Consider the following 17,230-nt stretch of genomic DNA (forward strand, 5'->3'; position numbering starts at 1 on the left):
CAGCCATAGAAAAAAGGAAAAAAAAGTTATAATCCTACACCCACAGTTGATCCAGAGGAAGGCAAAAAAACCCAGCAAAGCACGATCCAATTTGCTCCTGCAGGGAAAATATTTCCTTCCTGATCCCCCGAGAGCCAATCGGATATTCCCTGGATCAACTTTCCCTATAAATGTTATATCCAGTTATATTCTGTGTATCCAAGAAACAATCCAGGACTTTCCTACAGCAATCCACTGAGCTGGCCACAGCCAACTCTTGAGGGAGTCTATTCTATATTTTCACAGCTCTTACTGTGAAGAAACCTTTCCGCTGCACACTATTGACTGAGCGCTTGCGACAACCAAAAGTTACATAGGTGTCCTTTTATCATGCAGCAGTAAATGATCGCTGCTCAGTTCTCCGGCATTCTCAGTGGAGAGAGTTGTCCTCTGAATGCCTTTTTATGAAGCGGTGTAGATCACTTCTCTGAATGAAGAGAGAAGCGGTCTACAAACACTTTAAACGCTAGAAAACGGCTGCTGTCACTATAATCTCGTGAGATTACAGTAAGAGATCGGTCAAACGCCGTTTACTAAGCATCGGTAAATTACAGCTGCGTCGTTTGCAGTTCCCCCGATTCTCCAGCTCTGGGCTGGAGAATCTGGACGGAAAACACAGATCTCCAGTGAAGGGCTGACATAAACTGGCCGTCTGTGTGCTGAGATGATCAGAGGAGAACATGTTCTCCATTGATCATCTCTGCTTCCTAAACCACTAATGATCGGAGACCAGCAACGATCCTCAGGATCGCCACTGATCTCTGTTTCATAAAAGGACACCATAGTTAGTCTGGCTGAAAAAAGACAAAAGCCCATCCCAGTTCAACCATAAAAAAAAGAAGATTGTGAAGATTCTGGTGACAATCTCCTAGATTGTAAGCTCCCAGGATCAGGGCCCTCCTATCCCTCTTGTATTGAACTGTACTGTTGCTGTATTGTCTCCCTTTATATTGTAAAGCGCTGAGCAAACTGTTGGCGCGATATAAATCCTGTATAATAATAATAATATATAAATCCTGTATAATAATAATATATAAATCCTGTATAATAATAATAATAATATAAATCCTGAATAATAATAATATAAATCCTGTATAATAATAATAATTAAATCCTGTATAATAATAATATAAATCCTGTCTAATAATAATAATAATATAAATCCTGTCTAATAATAATAATATAAATCCTGTCTAATAATAATATAAATCCTGTATAATAATATAAATCCTGTCTAATAATAATAATATAAATCCTGTCTAATAATAATATAAATCCTGTATAATAATAATAATATAAATCCTGTCTAAAAATAATAATATAAATCCTGTATAATAATAAAAAATTAAATCGTGTATAATAATAATAATAATATAAATCCTGTATAATAATAATAATATAAATCCTGTCTAAAAATAATAATATAAATCCTGTCTAGTAATAATATAAATCCTGTATAATAATATAAATCCTGTCTAAAAATAATAATATAAATCCTGTCTAGTAATAATATAAATCCTGTATAATAATAATAATATAAATCCTGTATATTAATAATAATAATAATAAGATCTGTGAAGGATAGCTGTGTGCGGTTTTATGCATTTGTAACATGAGCGTTCCTTCATTCCAATATATTATTATATTAATAAATTAATATTCTGGCCAATGGAATGAATGAACTCCCCAACACTTGAGGCGCCTAAATGTATTTACAAAACGCGGCTTTGGGTGTGTTTTTTTTTTTTTTTTTTCCTGCCTGGAGAAAAGGCGTTCAGAGGCGCATTGCAACCAACCCCCCCATAAACCTCCCTCGCCCCATGTGCATGAGGCCTAAATGTCATTTTTTGCTTTTGCCTATAATAATGGTAGGAGGTGGGGCTGGACTAAAACCCGGCGGCTTCTATATTCCCCATCAGCCTTGTTTACATCAAATGGATTTTCACAGATGTACTGGTGTACTTTAAATACATGCATTTACAGATATGCATTGACCTGCATTGCACTTTACGGGCTGCTAATGGAACCCCAATGTAATTAGAACTGATTTAGTAAACTCCTGATTTGTCCTTCTCAGGGGAGGTGTGAATTCCACTGTTTGCTTAACCACTTCCAGTCCAGACACCTCCCCCCCCCCCCCCTTCCAGTCCGGACACTTTCACCCCCTTCCTGCCCAGGCCAATTTTCAGCTTTCAGTGCTATCACACTTTGAATGACAATTGCGCGGTCATGCAACACTGTACCCATATGAATTTTTTTGAGACAGATAAAGCTTTATTTTGGTGGTATTTATTCAGCACTGGGATTTTTATTTTTTTGCTATATAAATGAAAAAGTTCAAAATTTTAAAAAAAAAGTGTTTTTTTTTTTTAAATGTTGCAAATAAATAATATTTCATCATAAATCTTGGCCAAAATTTATTCCGTTATCTTTTTAGTAAAATTCCAAATAACCCAAATTAGTTTATAACCAAAAATTATAATTTTTAAACATCTTTTTTTACATTTTTATTTAATTTTTTTATATTATTTGTTTTTTTTCTTTACATACTGTCACCCTAGCAGTACAGTGTCACCATGGTGACACTGTACTACTTGTGGGGAGGTGATGAAGATTTATTTATTTTTTTACACCCATAAAGGCTGTAAAAGCAATCATTTATCCTCTCCGGCTTCTCTCTGGCTGCATTTTTGCAGCCATTGAGAACTACTGTGTGAGCTGTGATTGGTCACAGCTTGTCACATGGTACAAGGCTGTTGTGAATAGCCCTGTACCATGTGACCTCTGTGATCATTCACAGATTTCACACGCAGTAAGCAATGATGTCAGAAGTGACATCTTGCTTACTATGCATGTGATCACTGATTGGCCAATGTACGAGGTGCCGTCCAACAATCGGTGTTTCACTGTGTCCTCTGGACACAGCGGGCACCGGATCCCAGGGAGCGCTCACAAGCAGGGTGCGGGGAGGCCGTTTATAAACGGCCACCTGACCCTGCACTGCCACCGTCCGGCCGTTTATATACAACGGCCGGACAGGAGGTGGTTAACTAAAAAGGTTTTTGTCCTCCTGCACCAGCAGGAACATTTATTGACCTCCACGCCCCACTTCTGCTAAAGTGTTCCATTATGTTCATGGAAAGCAGTTTGGGGCATATTCACTACGCCTCCACACAGTAATGCAGATTTCTGGTTATTGGTGGTGTCCGGTAACTGATTCAGTAATATCCGTCATTACAAAGAATTTAATAAAGTGGTTGTAAACCTCGGACATGAAAAATGAACAAAGCACATCCCTCTATAGTGTGTACTTGTCTCAGTCCAGAGCACTAAGTGCCATTTCTGTCTGCTGCCTTGTTCCTCTGCTATCAGCATGAGTCACTTCTGACAAATTTTCCTGACGCCGAGAGAAATAAGTAGGGTTGCACTGATACCAGTATCAGTGTCGATGCCGATACTGAGCATTTGCGCAAGTACTTGTACTCATCTAAATGCTCCGATACCTTTGTGGTACGATTTGAGCCATATGAAATTAATGGGCTCAAATCGCACTGCAAATTGCACTGCACCTGCAGGGAAACCACATGTAATTTGGATAGGAATCGCACCGCGTTCCTGATCGAATCACATGTGATTTTTCACAGTGCGATTTGATCCCATTCATTTTGTATGGGCTCAAATGGCGCCACAAAGATATCGGTAATTGGTATTGGCTAATACTTGAGTGCAATTATTGGTACGCACCGCTAAAAAAAAACAGTATCATTGCAATCCTAGCATAAAAGGTGACGGGGAAGTGATCTCCAGCACACAGCCTGTGATTGACAGTTTCAGCACTGTTCCTGTGTGGAGGGGGGTGTCCTTTCCTCCAATCAGCTCCCAGAGCTCTTCTCACTGAGCTCTTCAGAGTGTAACCTCAGCTCCCTGCCCTTTGCTTTCTGAAATCTCAAACAAGCTGTATGAATTCAAGACTTTAAAGGGCTGTAGAGAAGAGACGTCTACAGATAAACAGGTACAACTTATGTAGGAGGATTTGTTTTATCTCTGTGCATCAGCTGAGGCAAGCCACTTTATTGAGCACATGTAAGGGTTTGCAACCACTTTAATGCATGGATTGTATGAGTACCCCCCCTTTTATAGGTGTACCACCATGCGTGATAAAATCAGTGCTAAATTTTGTACAATTTTATTAGCGAATCATATAAAAAAACATTGGAGAATGTTACAGTCTTATGTTCCTTCATACCCCCCCGGGAACCCCTTCATTTACAAAAGATGACCATCGATACAACAGAAATCCTCTGTTGATCAATGATGGGACTACAATAGATTCTCAACACGTTTCACGAAGCGTCCACTTCTTCAGGAGAATTCAGAAGGTAGAAATCTACAATTATACAAATATGTAATTTATAATAAACATCAATATAGAAAATGCTTATGTACTGTGATAAACATGTAGAGATGCACTCATAGAAAGCCTTATAAAAAGCCACAGCCAATATATTAACAATATTATTATACAGGATTTATGTGGCACCAACAGTTTCCATAGTGCTTCTATGATATAAAGGGGGACAGTACAGTTACAATAAAATTCAAGTCAAGAGCATTCAGAGGGCCCTGATCATGAAGGCTTAAAAGAGCTGAGTTTTCAGGGGTCGCCTTAAGGTGGGCAGACTAGGAGATACCTGGACAGATTGGGGTAGGGAGTTCCAGAGGATGGGAGAGGCTCTAGAGAAGTCCCAAAGGCAAGCATGGGAGAAGGTGACGAAGGATCTGGAGAGCAGGAGGTATAGGGACAGTAATTGTTGTAGGGCATTCCAGAGGATGGGAAAGGCCCTGGAGGAGTCCTGAAGATGAGCATAGGAGAAGGTGAAAACGGAACTAGAGAGCAGAAGGTGTTGGGACAGTAACTGAGGTAGAGTGTTCAGAGGAATGGAGAGGCTCAGGCGGAGTCCTGAAGGTGAGCACAGAAAAAGGTGAAAAGGGAACTAGGGAGAAGGAGATCTTGGAACACTAATTTGGGTGGAGCATTCCAGAGGATGGGAGAGACTCTAAACTAGTCCTAAAGGCAAGCATAGGAGGAGGTGAGGAGGGAGCTGGAGAGCAGGAGGTCTTGGGACAGTAATTGGAGTAGGGCATTCCAAAGAATGAGAGAGGCTGTGAACGGAGAAGGTGAAAATGCAGCTAGAAAGCAGGAGGTCTTCTATTAGGGTGGAGCATTCCAGATGATGGGAATGGCGCTGGAGAAGTCTTGAAGGTGAGTATGGGAGTAGGTGATGAGGGAGCTGGAGAACAGGAAGTCTTGGGACAGTAATTGGGGAAGAGCGTTCCAGAGAATTGGAGAGGCCCTGGAGGAGTCCTGAAGATGAGCATAGAAAAAGGTGAAAAGGGAGCTAGAGAGCAGGAGGTTTTGGGACAGTAACTGAGGTAGAGTATTCAGAGGAATGGAGAGGCTAAGGCGTCCTGAAGGTGAGCACAGAAAAAGGTGAAAAGGGAACTAGGGAGCAGGAGATCTTGGGACAGTAATTTGGGTGGAGCATTCCAGAGGATGGGAGAGACTCTAGACTAGTCCTAAAGGCAAGCATAGGAGAGGGTGACAAGGGAGCTAGAGAACAGGAGGTCTTGGGACAGTAATTTGGGTGGAGCATTCCAGAGGATGGGAGAGACTCTAGACTAGTCCTAAAGGCGTGAACGGAGAAGGTGAAAATGCAGCTAGAAAGCGGGAGGTCTTCGATTAGGGTGGAGCATTTCAGATGATGGAAAATGCTCTGGAGAAGTCTTGAAGGTATGTATGGGAGTAGGTGATGATGGAGCTGGAGAACAGGAGGTCTTGGGACAGTAATTGGGGAAGAGCATTCCAGAGAATTGGAGACTCTGGAGAAGTCCCAGAGGGGAGCATGGGAGGAGGTGACAAAGAAGCTAGAGAGCAGGAGGTCTTGGACAGGTTGAGTGATATTATATGATGAGGCTGGTGATGTAGCTCAGGGCAGAGAAGTGGATGGCTATGTGTTATTGAGATTTTAAATTTTTTTTCATTGGGCGAGCAGAAGTCAGTGGAGAGATTGGCAGAGAGGGGTGGCAGTCACTGAGTGGTTGGTAAGGTAAGTCTGGCAGCCGCATTTATGGTAGACTAAAGAGGGGATAGCTGGCCACCAAGCAGGGAGTTGCAATAGTTGATGCAAGAGATAACGAGTGAATTAGTAGCTTGGTGGTGTTTTAGGAAAGGGCAAATATTAGAAATGTTGCGGGTTTGAAGGTAGGATTTAGACAGTGTTTGGATGTGGTGCCAAAAGGAGAGACCAGGGTCCAGGATTAGACCAACTACCCTGGCATGATCAGCAGAACTGATAGCTGTGCTGTTGATCTCAAAGTCGAAAAAGTGGGCATGGGACAGAGGTGGGAAATATCTCAGTTTTGGAAAGATTGGGTTTGAGGACGTGGTGTGACACCTGTATTCATACAGTATATCAGTTATTAGATTAGTGATGTGCGAGGAGACTGACGCCTTGGGCAGAGGAGTAGCGAGCTTTGGGTGTCATTGGCATAGAGCTGGTATTGGAGGCCCTGGGAAATTGTCAGCTGTCCAAGGGAGGAGGCATAGATGGAGAATAGAAGGGGTCTAAGAAGAGAGTCTTTGGGGACCCTTATGGAAAGAGGAAGAGAGAAGGAGGAGGAGGTAGAGTTAAAGGTGACACTGAAGGTGCCCTTAGATAGGTAGAGAGAAAACCAGGAGACTGCAGAGTGTCAGATGCCAAGGGAGTAGAGTTTTTTGAGAAGGAGCGGTTGGTCAACTGAATCAGTGGCGCCAAACAAGTTTCATATTAAAATCCTTTCCAACCTGTTCTTAAATTTGCAATGTTTAGAATATTTTACTCCTTAATTGTGCAAATAAAAAGATATTCAACCACCACCATTTCCAGGTGTCCGGGATTCCTGAGAATTCGGTAGACATAGGACTGCACCACGCTCCAGCCTTTTATGATTTTAACCTGATCTACTGATAAAACTGTACAAGTTCCAGCACTGATATTTATGAGGATATGTCTCGTACTCATAGAGCCTTTATGCTTTTTTCTCTTTTGTTTCCTCGGTAATATCTCGGGCTTTGATCTGGTTGTCCGGGAGGCATTCATAGTCCTGTTTTGTGATGATTCACAACATGAATCATCTAAGATTTGCAGTCAGAACAAACACTCAATGTTTGGTGTTCATCTGAGAATTCTACTTCCATCACGATACGACGCCTATGCCGAGCCGAGGGACCGCTACCTCAGTGTGGTTATAACTTCAGTATTAAGAGATGGAATAAATATTGTGTTCTTAAGTTTGATCATGTTCTTTAGGAATAAATATTGTGTTCCCGGGTTTTATCATGTTCTTTAGGAATAAATATTGTGTTCCCAGGTTTTATCATGTTCTTTAGGAATAAATATTGTGTTCTCGGGTTTTATCATGTTCTTTAGGAATAAATATTGTGTTCCCGGGTTTTATCATGTTCTTTAGGAATAAATATTGTGTTCCCGGGTTTTATCATGTTGTTTAGGAATAAATATTGTGTTCTCGGGTTTTATCATGTTCTTTAGGAATAAATATTGTGTTCCCGGGTTTTATCATGTTCTTTAGGAATAAATATTGTGTTCCCGGGTTTTATCATGTTGTTTAGGAATAAATATTGAGTTCTCGGGTTTTATCATGTTCTTTAGGAATAATTATTGTGTTCCCGGGTTTTATCATGTTCTTTAGGAATAAATATTGTGTTCCCGGGTTTTATCATGTTCTTTAGGAATAAATATTGTGTTCTTAAGTTTTATCATGTTGTTTAGGAATAAATCTTGTGTTCCCGGGTTTTATCATGTTCTTTAGGAATAAATATTGTGTTCCCGGGTTTTATCATGTTCTTTAGGAATAAATATTGTGTTCCCGGGTTTTATCATGTTCTTTAGGAATAAATATTGTGTTCTCGGGTTTTATCATGTTCTTTAGGAATAATTATTGTGTTCTCAGGTTTTCTCATGTTCTTTAGGAATAAATATGGTGTTCCCGGGTTTTATCATGTTGTTTAGGAATAAATATTGTGTTCCCGGGTTTTATCATGTTCTTTGTGTCTTCTGTTGACTCTTTAAGTACTGGGATACTACTTCCATTATTAGAGGATACCTCCAGCCAAGCCTGTAATCCAAAATGCTCGGTATCTGCAGCATACCAGTGTGGAGATACAATCATCGGCCACTTTGTTAGGTGCACCTTGGTAGTACCAGGTTGGACCCCCTTTTGCCCTCAGATCTGCCTGAATTCTTCATGGCATAGATTCGACAAAGTGTTGTAAACATTCCTTAGAGAGTTTGGTCATATTGAGTTACTGTTGCCTTTCTATCATCTCGAACCAGTCTGCCCATTCTCCTCTGACCTGAAGGCATTTTCCTCCATACAACTGCCACTCACTGGATATATTCTCTTTTTCAGACCATTCTCTGTGCACCTTAGAGATGGTTGTGCGTGAAAATGCCAGTAGATCAGCAGTTTTTTGAAATACTCAGACCAGCCCGTCTGGCACCAACAAACATGCCACGTTCAAAGTCACTTAAATCCCCTTTCTTCCCCATTCTGATGCTCGGTTTGAACTTTAGCAAGTCGTCTTCACCATGTCTACAATCCCAAATGCATTAAGTTGCTGCAATGTGATTGGCTGATTAGCAGTTTGTGTTCTCAAACAAATGAACAGGTGTACCTAATAAAGTGGGCGGTGAGTGTATATAGATTGAACAATTATTCACCACCATACAATGCAATGTTTCATGGCCATTAACCCCTTCACGCCTAAGGGTAAAACAAATCTATATGCCTAAGCACAATTTTACAACGTTGACATGTGTTCGTAAAACCGTCCATACCATCACAACTACTTCGTACATCCAGGTGGATTATACCGTGTTTTTTTCAGGACAAATTGGGCTTTCATTTAGTGGTAAATGGTAATGGATATCTCCTGATTTTTTTCTTTATTATCAAAGAAAAACTGGCCCAAAATAGTAAAAAAAATATTTTTTCTAAATTTAGCTGTGTTTCTTGGTACTACCATAACCTACCACCAAAGAACAACCCAAAATAAATTTTCCAGTTCTTGACGATCGCAGCGATACCATATATGTGCATGTTATTTGTTTTTTGTACCCGTAGTACAGCCCAGTTTTTTTTTTTTTTTTGTTTTTTTTTTTTTACCTAAAACACACTGACACCGATACCAATTAAAAAAAAAAAAATCCTGACCTTTTGACCCTGACCTTGTCCCACACACTTACCCTGGCACTGAATTAGATCAAACCTTAATCTAGGTAATTTTTCTTTAATTTTTATTTTATTTTTTAATATTTATTTATCTTTTTTTTTTTTTTTCTCTATGCCAGGAGTTAGAGAGATACAATGCATCTCTATCCTCCATTCATAGAGCAAAAAAAAAAACAAGGGGGGGGGCTATACAGTGACTGATCACTGTGACATCCAATCAGAGGCTATCACAGCAATCATGTGACCTGGAATTGGGAGTCTCGGGTCTCGATCGTTAGAACAGGACCTGGAGCCCTCAGTGACACCCTGGTCTTTGTGCTAGGAGCAGGCTGTGCGGCATGCTCCCAGCAGGAAGACAGGTACGCAAATATGCGGCCCCGCGTGTGACGTCAGCGTGAAGGGGTTAAGGACCCCTTGGCATTGTACTGTCTGGTGGCGAACAAACAGAAGTAGACAAAAAAGTGGTCTTCACAATCCATCATCATTTATTATTGCTAAAACTGAGACAACTGGAAGATGTAAGGTGACCAATAAGGGGACTGGAGGACCTCTGTGATGAGGAATGACTCCAAGCAATAAACGTATTCTCCCTGAAGAAGAGGCATGTGAGAGGAGATATTATGGTGATATACAAATCCCTCAATGGTGATTCTAGCATAGGGAGGAAATTATTCAGTATCGGAGAGCTTGAAGTTGGAGGAGAACCATTTTAACCCTAAACTGTGTAGAGCATGGGTGTCAAGCTGGCGGCCCTCCAGCTGTTGCCAAACTACAAGTCCCATGAGGCATTGCAAGATTAACAGTTACAAGCATGGCTCCCAAAGGTAGAGGCATGATTGGACTTTTAGTTTCGCAACAGCTGGAGGGCTGCCACTTTGACACCCCTGGCATAGAAGGTTCTTTACTGTCAGAGCAGAAAGGATATGAAACACTCTTTCACAATCGGTAATGTTGGCGGAAAGTGTCGACAGTTTAAAAAAGCTCTTAGATGGGCATCTTGGAGAACGCAGTATACAGGGATATGGGAACTGTTATTGACACACATGTACACACCAACACAGGTTGAACTGGATGGACTGGTGTCTTTATTGAACCTTACCAACCATATAACCAATGCATTTCGGGACCAAACATACCCCCTATATCAGGGGGAAATGGACGTGTTTTTGGGAAGCTTGTTTTGGGACAAACCCTACACAAACTTCACATCCATTTTGACCAGTAACGCTCTTTATTTTATACAAAACACTTTCAAGGAGCTTTATCATTTAAAATCCTAAAAAAAATGGGAGATTTTACATTTTTCATCCAAGTCCTGATGAAGGGGGTTGCTTGGCCCAAAAACTCATTGGCCACGTTATATATTTCTGTTGTCTCTATTTTATCAACAATAAATGATAATGCTTTGAAGGTATAAGTGCAGCGCTATAAACGCATGTAACATGAAAAACATATATCAATAAAGTGCAGAGAAGTTCGTCAAAGGTGCAGTCGTGTCCATCAATATGTCCAATCGCTGACAAACTCATGTAGACTTCACCTCCGCAACATCTCCAAGATACGACCGTTCCTAACCCCGGAAACCACTAAGCAACTTATTCACTCCCTTATTATTTCACGCCTTGACTATTGTAACTCCCTCCTCACTGGCCTACCTCACCGCAGGCTATCCCCTCTTCAGTCTATCATGAATGCTGCTGCGAGACTCATCCACCTTACTAACCGTTCTGTATCTGCCACCCCTCTCTGACAATCCCTCCACTGGTCTCCAGTGTCCTCCACCCCTCTCTGCCAATCCCTCCACTGGTCTCCTCCCGTGTCCTCCACCCCTCTCTGCCAATCCCTCCACTGGTCTCCATTCAGTGTCCTCCATCCCTCTCTGCCAATCCCTTCACTGGTCTCCATTCAGTGTCCTCCACCCCTTTCTGCCAATCCCTTCACTGGTCTCCATTCAGTGTCCTCCACCCCTTTCTGCCAATCCCTCCACTGGTCTTCATTCAGTGTCCTCCACCCCTCTCTGCCAATCCCTCCACTAGCCTCCATTCAGTGTCCTCCACCCCTCTCTACCAATCCCTCCACTGGCCTCCACTCAGTGTCCTCCATCCCTCTCTGCCAATCCCTCCACTGGCCTCCACTCAGTGTCCTCCATCCCTCTCTGCCAATCCCTCCACTGGCCTCCACTCAGTGTCCTCCATCCCTCTCTGCCAATCCCTCCACTGGCCTCCACTCAGTGTCCTCCATCCCTCTCTGCCAATCCCTCCACTGGCTTCCAGTTGCCCAACAGATAAAATTCAAAACGCTAACACTGATGTACAAAGCCATTCATAACTCTGCCCCCAATTACATCACCGATCTTGTCTCCAAATATCACCCAAACCATACTCTCCGCTCCTCACAAGACCTCCTACTCTCTAGCTCCCTTGTCTCCTCCCATGTTTGTCTCCAGGAGTTCTCCAGGGCTTCCCCCATCCTCTGGAACTCCCTACCCCAATCCATCAGACTATCACCTACTCTGCTCACCTTTAGGCGCACTCTAAAAACCTATATCTTCAGGGAAGCCTACCCCGCCCTCAGCTAATTGCCGATCTCCTCCACTCTTCCAACCACTCCATCCCCCACAGCTATTTCCTCCTGTACCACTATCCCCTCCCTCCTAGATTGTAAGCTCCAAGGAGCAGGGCCCTCGAACCCCTCGTGTATTGAATCGTATTGTTACTGTACTGTCTCTTGTACTGTCTCCCATTATAATGTAAAGCGCTGAGCAAACTGTCGGCGCTATATAAATCCTGTATAATAATAATAATCAATATGCATCCGTGACAATACTATATGTCAGGGGTGGGCAACTGTGACCCTCCAGCTGTTGTAGAACTACAAGTCCCATGAGGCATTTCAAAACTGACAGTTACAAGCATGACTCCCAAAGGCAGAGGAATGATGGGACTTGTAGTTCACCAACAGCTGGATGGCCATAGTTGCCCACCCCTGCTCTATGTAATTCAACAGGCAGTAAACACTGCTAATGTCCTTTATGGAAGAGTAATTATTCCAAGTGCAAAGATGCTATAATTCATAAAGAGAGGATGTGCAGAAATTCATGAAAGGAATCCACCACTGGGGACGGATGTACACTCACCAGACAGAAAATAATAATGCTCATTTGTTAATATCACACATCTGGGGGTAGTGGTCTACTGACAGCTCCGGATCTTTAATCCTGCGGCTCCATCCATCCATCCATTGGGGCAGGTCTTTGTGATCCAAGATGGCCGCCGCTCCTCAGTAGGAGCGGCGTGACGTCAGCAATGAGGCTCCACCAAACGTGTTTCGTGCAATAGCACATCTTCAGGGGTACGCCCAGTAAATGATAATGGACTCTTAAGACAACCATCCGGTTCCCTTTTTGCCTATTTTCTTTGGATTTGTTAGTGGAGGCCACAGCCTATTTTTTTTTGGGGGGGGGGAGGGGGGGGCACATTGTGGTAGAGCTGCAAAGGTTACAGATTTTTTTAGGACTAAGCACCAAAATTGGCCAAGGCTTACCTTTGGATATTGAAAATAATTTCCTGAGTGTGCCAGGAGCCCTCAAACCCTCAAACCTGGAAGCAGAGCTCCGCCTCACCCTCCCCGCGGCATCCCATCATGCAATATGCACAGCTTGGCAGCCAATAGAACGGAATGAGTTTAAAGTGCAGCAGCCCATAACAGACAATTATATTGCACTCTGCTGTGAGAAGATCCGTGAAAAGTGGATTTTGACTTGATAGAGTAGCTGTAGCACCACCCAAATCATTTCATTTTTTTTTTCTTTCCTGAAGACAATGACCAGCAGAGGCGGGAGAGACTGAAAACGGTGGTGACCCGCATAGAGCGCGACTCTTCATCTTCCAGAGCCTCATCATCGCGCCCCAACTCTCGGGAGAGCTTGGACTCCGCCTTACAGCAAAAGGTGAGATTTTGGTCAACAATGTTTTACATTATAAATGGATGTTTTCTTTTAATTATTTATTTAAAAAAATCTTTACTTCATTTCGCTAATCAGCAGTTGCAGTGAAAATGTATTACATTTTATTTATTTTTATTTTTTAAAATTCTGCTGCTCGGCACTTAACAGTAGGGTCAGGGGCGTCCCTAGGCAGGTGCGGGGGGTGCACACCGCACCGGGTGACACCGGACCCGCTCCACAAAAAGGTTAGTTGTAAAGCAAGCCAACGATCCCCACAGGATGAATTGGATCTGCGGATCGAGCATAATGGATCAGAGTCCGATCCATTATGCTCCCCAATCCGCAGATCCGATGCATCCTGTGGGGATCGCCGGCTTGTTTTACAAGTTACCTCTTCGTGGAGCGGGTCCGGTGTCACCCCATATAGGTTGCATGCCAACGATCCCCACAAGATGGATCGGATCTGCGGATTGGGGAGCATAATGGATCGGACTCTGATCCATTATGCTGAATCCGCAGATCCGATCCATTCTGTGGGGATTGTCAGAGGGGGTGTCACCAAGTGACACCAACCCAAGGGACGCCCCTGAGTGGGGTGCTTTTGCTACCCTATTCACCTACAAGCCACTGTTGTCACCTGCAATACTTCCTCTCCACCCCTAGATGTCCTCAGCCTTTCAGGTTGAATGACAGGTGATCTTGTTGTAGCGGTCTGACACACCCCCTGTTGAGCCAATCAGCAAAGTGTATGCTTCCTGCTCATTGGAGAGCTCTAGCTCTGATTTGAGATGGGGGCGTGGTCAGGCCGCTGCAGAGGGACTCATACAAAGCACAGTGCAGTCCCAGCCACAACAAGTTGTAGAGCAACAAAGGATTATTTCAGCGTCCTAAACTTGTAAGCCTGTACAGTTGGAATATTTTCAGAACTTTTTTTCATGGATGGTACAATTAAATATTAAATTCCACTGCACCCTAAAAAATCACCAAAGAACTTAGAATAAAAATTCACCAAAGGTGAATTTAGAATTATCCTTCATTGATTTCAATTAATCTTTCCAAATGGTGAACATTTGCTGAAATGAGCAGATTGTCTCCAAAATGTCAAAATCCTTTTGCTTATCACTAGTTGAGAACCAAGGTCCTGTTCTGGAAGGCTAACAAATGGGCACAAATTCTCACAAACACCCTCCAAAATTTTAAAAAAGCCTTCCCAGAAGAGTGCGGCTGGTATAGAGGAAATATGGGTGGGGTGGGGTGGGGCAACTCCACATATATAACCAAGAAATCACTGCGCTAAGGTGAAATCAAATTTAAAAAAAGCTGTCAGCACCAATGTTTGTGATACCAAACACACGGAACAGAAAAAAACAAAAAACCGCACTCTAAATTAAAATAAAAGTGATATAAAAACTTAGCAACCCAATATATCTGTGTAAAAAATTCAAATATGTCAACCATGTGCTAGAATAATATATTATTAAACACATGTACATGACCTCAAAATAATGTATTATGTGTGAGTTACAAATACATTGATCAATTATTGAATATGAAAGGAAGACTTTGTAATCCGAGTCTAGCACCAAGTCGATGACACTCCTGGGATATTGATCTGGTCAGGTAAGTCACAGAGGGGGTTGTTAATCAGTTTCAGCTGCTTTGGGGTTAATGAAATCAACAGCAGGTGCACTAGATGGGCAACAATGAGACAACCCCCAAAACAGGAAAGGTTTACAGGTGGAGGCCACTGACATTTTTTTCTCTACTCATCTTTTCTGACTGTTTTTTACTAGTTTTGCATTTGGCTAGGGTCAGTGTCACTGCTGGTAGCATGAGGTGATACCTGGACCCTACAGAGGTTGCACAGGCAGTCCAACTCCTCCAGGATGGTACATCAATACGTGCCATTGCCAGAAGGTTTGCTGTGTCTGCCAGCACAGTCTCAAGAGCATGGAGGAGATTCCAGGAGACAGGCAGTTACTCTAGGAGAGCTGAACAGGGCCATAGGAGGTCCTTATCCCGTCAGCAGGACCGGTATCTGCTCCTTTGTGCAAGGAGGAACATGATGAGCCCTGCCAGAGCCCTACAAAATGACCTCCAGCAGGCCACTGGTGTGAATGTCTCTGACCAAACAATCAGAAACAGACTTCATGAGGGTGGCCTGAGGGCCCGACATCCTCTAGTGGGCTCTGTGCTCACTGCCCGGCACCATAGAGCTGGATTGGCATTTGCCATTGAACCCCAGAATTGGCAGGTCTACCACTGGCACCCTGTGCTTTTCACAGATGAGAGCAGGTTCACCCTGAGCACATGTGACAGATGTGAAAGGGTCTGGAGAAGCCGTGGAGAACGTTCTGCTGCCTGTAACATGGTTCAGCATGACCGTTTTGGTGGTGGATCAGTGATGGTCTGGGGAGGCATATCCATGGAGGGACACACAGACCTCTACAGGCTAGACAATGGCACCCTGACTGCCATTAGGTATTGGGATGGAATCCTTGGACCCATTGTCAGACCCTACGCTGGTGCAGTGGGTCCTGGGTTTCTCCTGGTGCAGTGGGTCTTGGGTTTCTCCTGGTGCAGTGGGTCCTGGGTTTCTCCTGGTGCAGTGGGTCCTGGGTTTCTACTGGTGCAGTGGGTCCTGGGTTCCTCCTGGTTCAGTGGGTCCTGGGTTCCTCCTGGTTCAGTGGGTCCTGGGTTCCTCCTGGTGCAGTGGGTCCTGGGTTCCTCCTGGTACAGTGGGTCCTGGGTTTCTCCTGGTGCACGACAATGCCCGGCCTCATGTGGGGAGAGTATGCAGGCAGTTCCTGGAGGATGAAGGAATTGATACTATTGAATGGCCCCCATGCTCTCCTGACCTAAATCCAATAAAACACCTCTGGGATGTCATGTTTCAGTCCATCCAAAGCCGCCAGGTTACACCTCAGACTGTCCAGGAGCTCAGTGATGTCCTGGTCCAGATCTGGGAGGAAATCCCCCAGGACACCATCCATCGTCTCATTAGGAGCCTCCCCCGACGTTGTCAGGCATGCATACAAGCACGTGGGGGCCATACAAACTACTGAGGACCATTCTGAGTTGCTGCAATGACATTTCAGCACAATGGACTCACCTGCTGCATCATTTTTTCACTTTGCTGTTCAGGGTGTCTTTGAATTCAGTCCTCTGTAGGTCGATCATTTTCATTTCCATCAAACGATGGGGCGTCCTTACCTTCCTAACACATTACCCCGTCCATGTCAGTATAGATTTCCAGCAGGAGATTTGTCCCCATTGAGATCTGCTGGGTTTTCAAAGTCTTCCTTTCATTTTTTTGTGCAGTGTATTAACCCCCCTGGCAGTATTCCCGGGTGTAGCTCGGGGTAAAGTTTCAGTACTAGAAGCGGTAACCCCCCCCCCCCCAGCTACACTTGGGAATACACTGCAGCATTGCTCTGGGATCCCTCCAGCACTTACCTTCTCCTGCGCTCCCGCGATGTCCCACCTGTAGCGTCCCCAGCCATGTCCTCCAGTCGATGCCGGCATCCGTCTTCCGTGTTCCGTTCCCTGCGAGCGTTGGAACTGGAGGGAATTTCAAAAATTTTAAAATTTGATATTCACTAAATACACTAAAATCACATAGTATAACATTCCTGTATCAAACAATTTCACATACATTTTGTCTCGAGTGCTTTGTCCGGCGCCCTGCCTGCATTTTTACTGTTCTTTCTGCCTGGAAACTGAGAAACGTCCATGGCGTCCAAAAAGCATCCCTTTAGGTCAAAATCGGTTTTAGACCGGCTAGAGAACAGCGATAGTAAATCAGAACCACTTGCAGAATTAAGTGATAATGATTCGTGGGGGAAATTCCTCATCAGACACTGAAAACGATTCTGCGACTTTGCTCAGTGATGTGCGAACTTGGCGCTCTATTTCACATTTCAGTGTTTTTGGTTTGATTATATTATTGAATTA

At 43.5% G+C, this 17,230-nt stretch overlaps 1 protein-coding gene across 1 annotated transcript in view; it reads left to right on the forward strand.

Moving 5' to 3' along the window:
- The window catches only part of SPATA7 (spermatogenesis associated 7), a 68,466-nt gene that overhangs the window by 19,469 nt on the left and 31,767 nt on the right, over positions 1-17,230 (forward strand). Inside the window, exon 5 of the mRNA XM_089663111.1 lies at positions 13,149-13,279. Within this exon, the coding sequence (XP_089519237.1) occupies positions 13,149-13,279 (131 nt within the window). The remainder of the gene's footprint in view (positions 1-13,148; positions 13,280-17,230) is intronic.

Source organism: Staurois parvus, unplaced genomic scaffold (genome assembly GCF_062004578.1).
Source record: "Staurois parvus isolate SC_StPar_1 unplaced genomic scaffold, SC_StPar_1.0 ptg001627l, whole genome shotgun sequence".
Lineage (NCBI taxonomy): Eukaryota > Metazoa > Chordata > Amphibia > Anura > Ranidae > Staurois > Staurois parvus.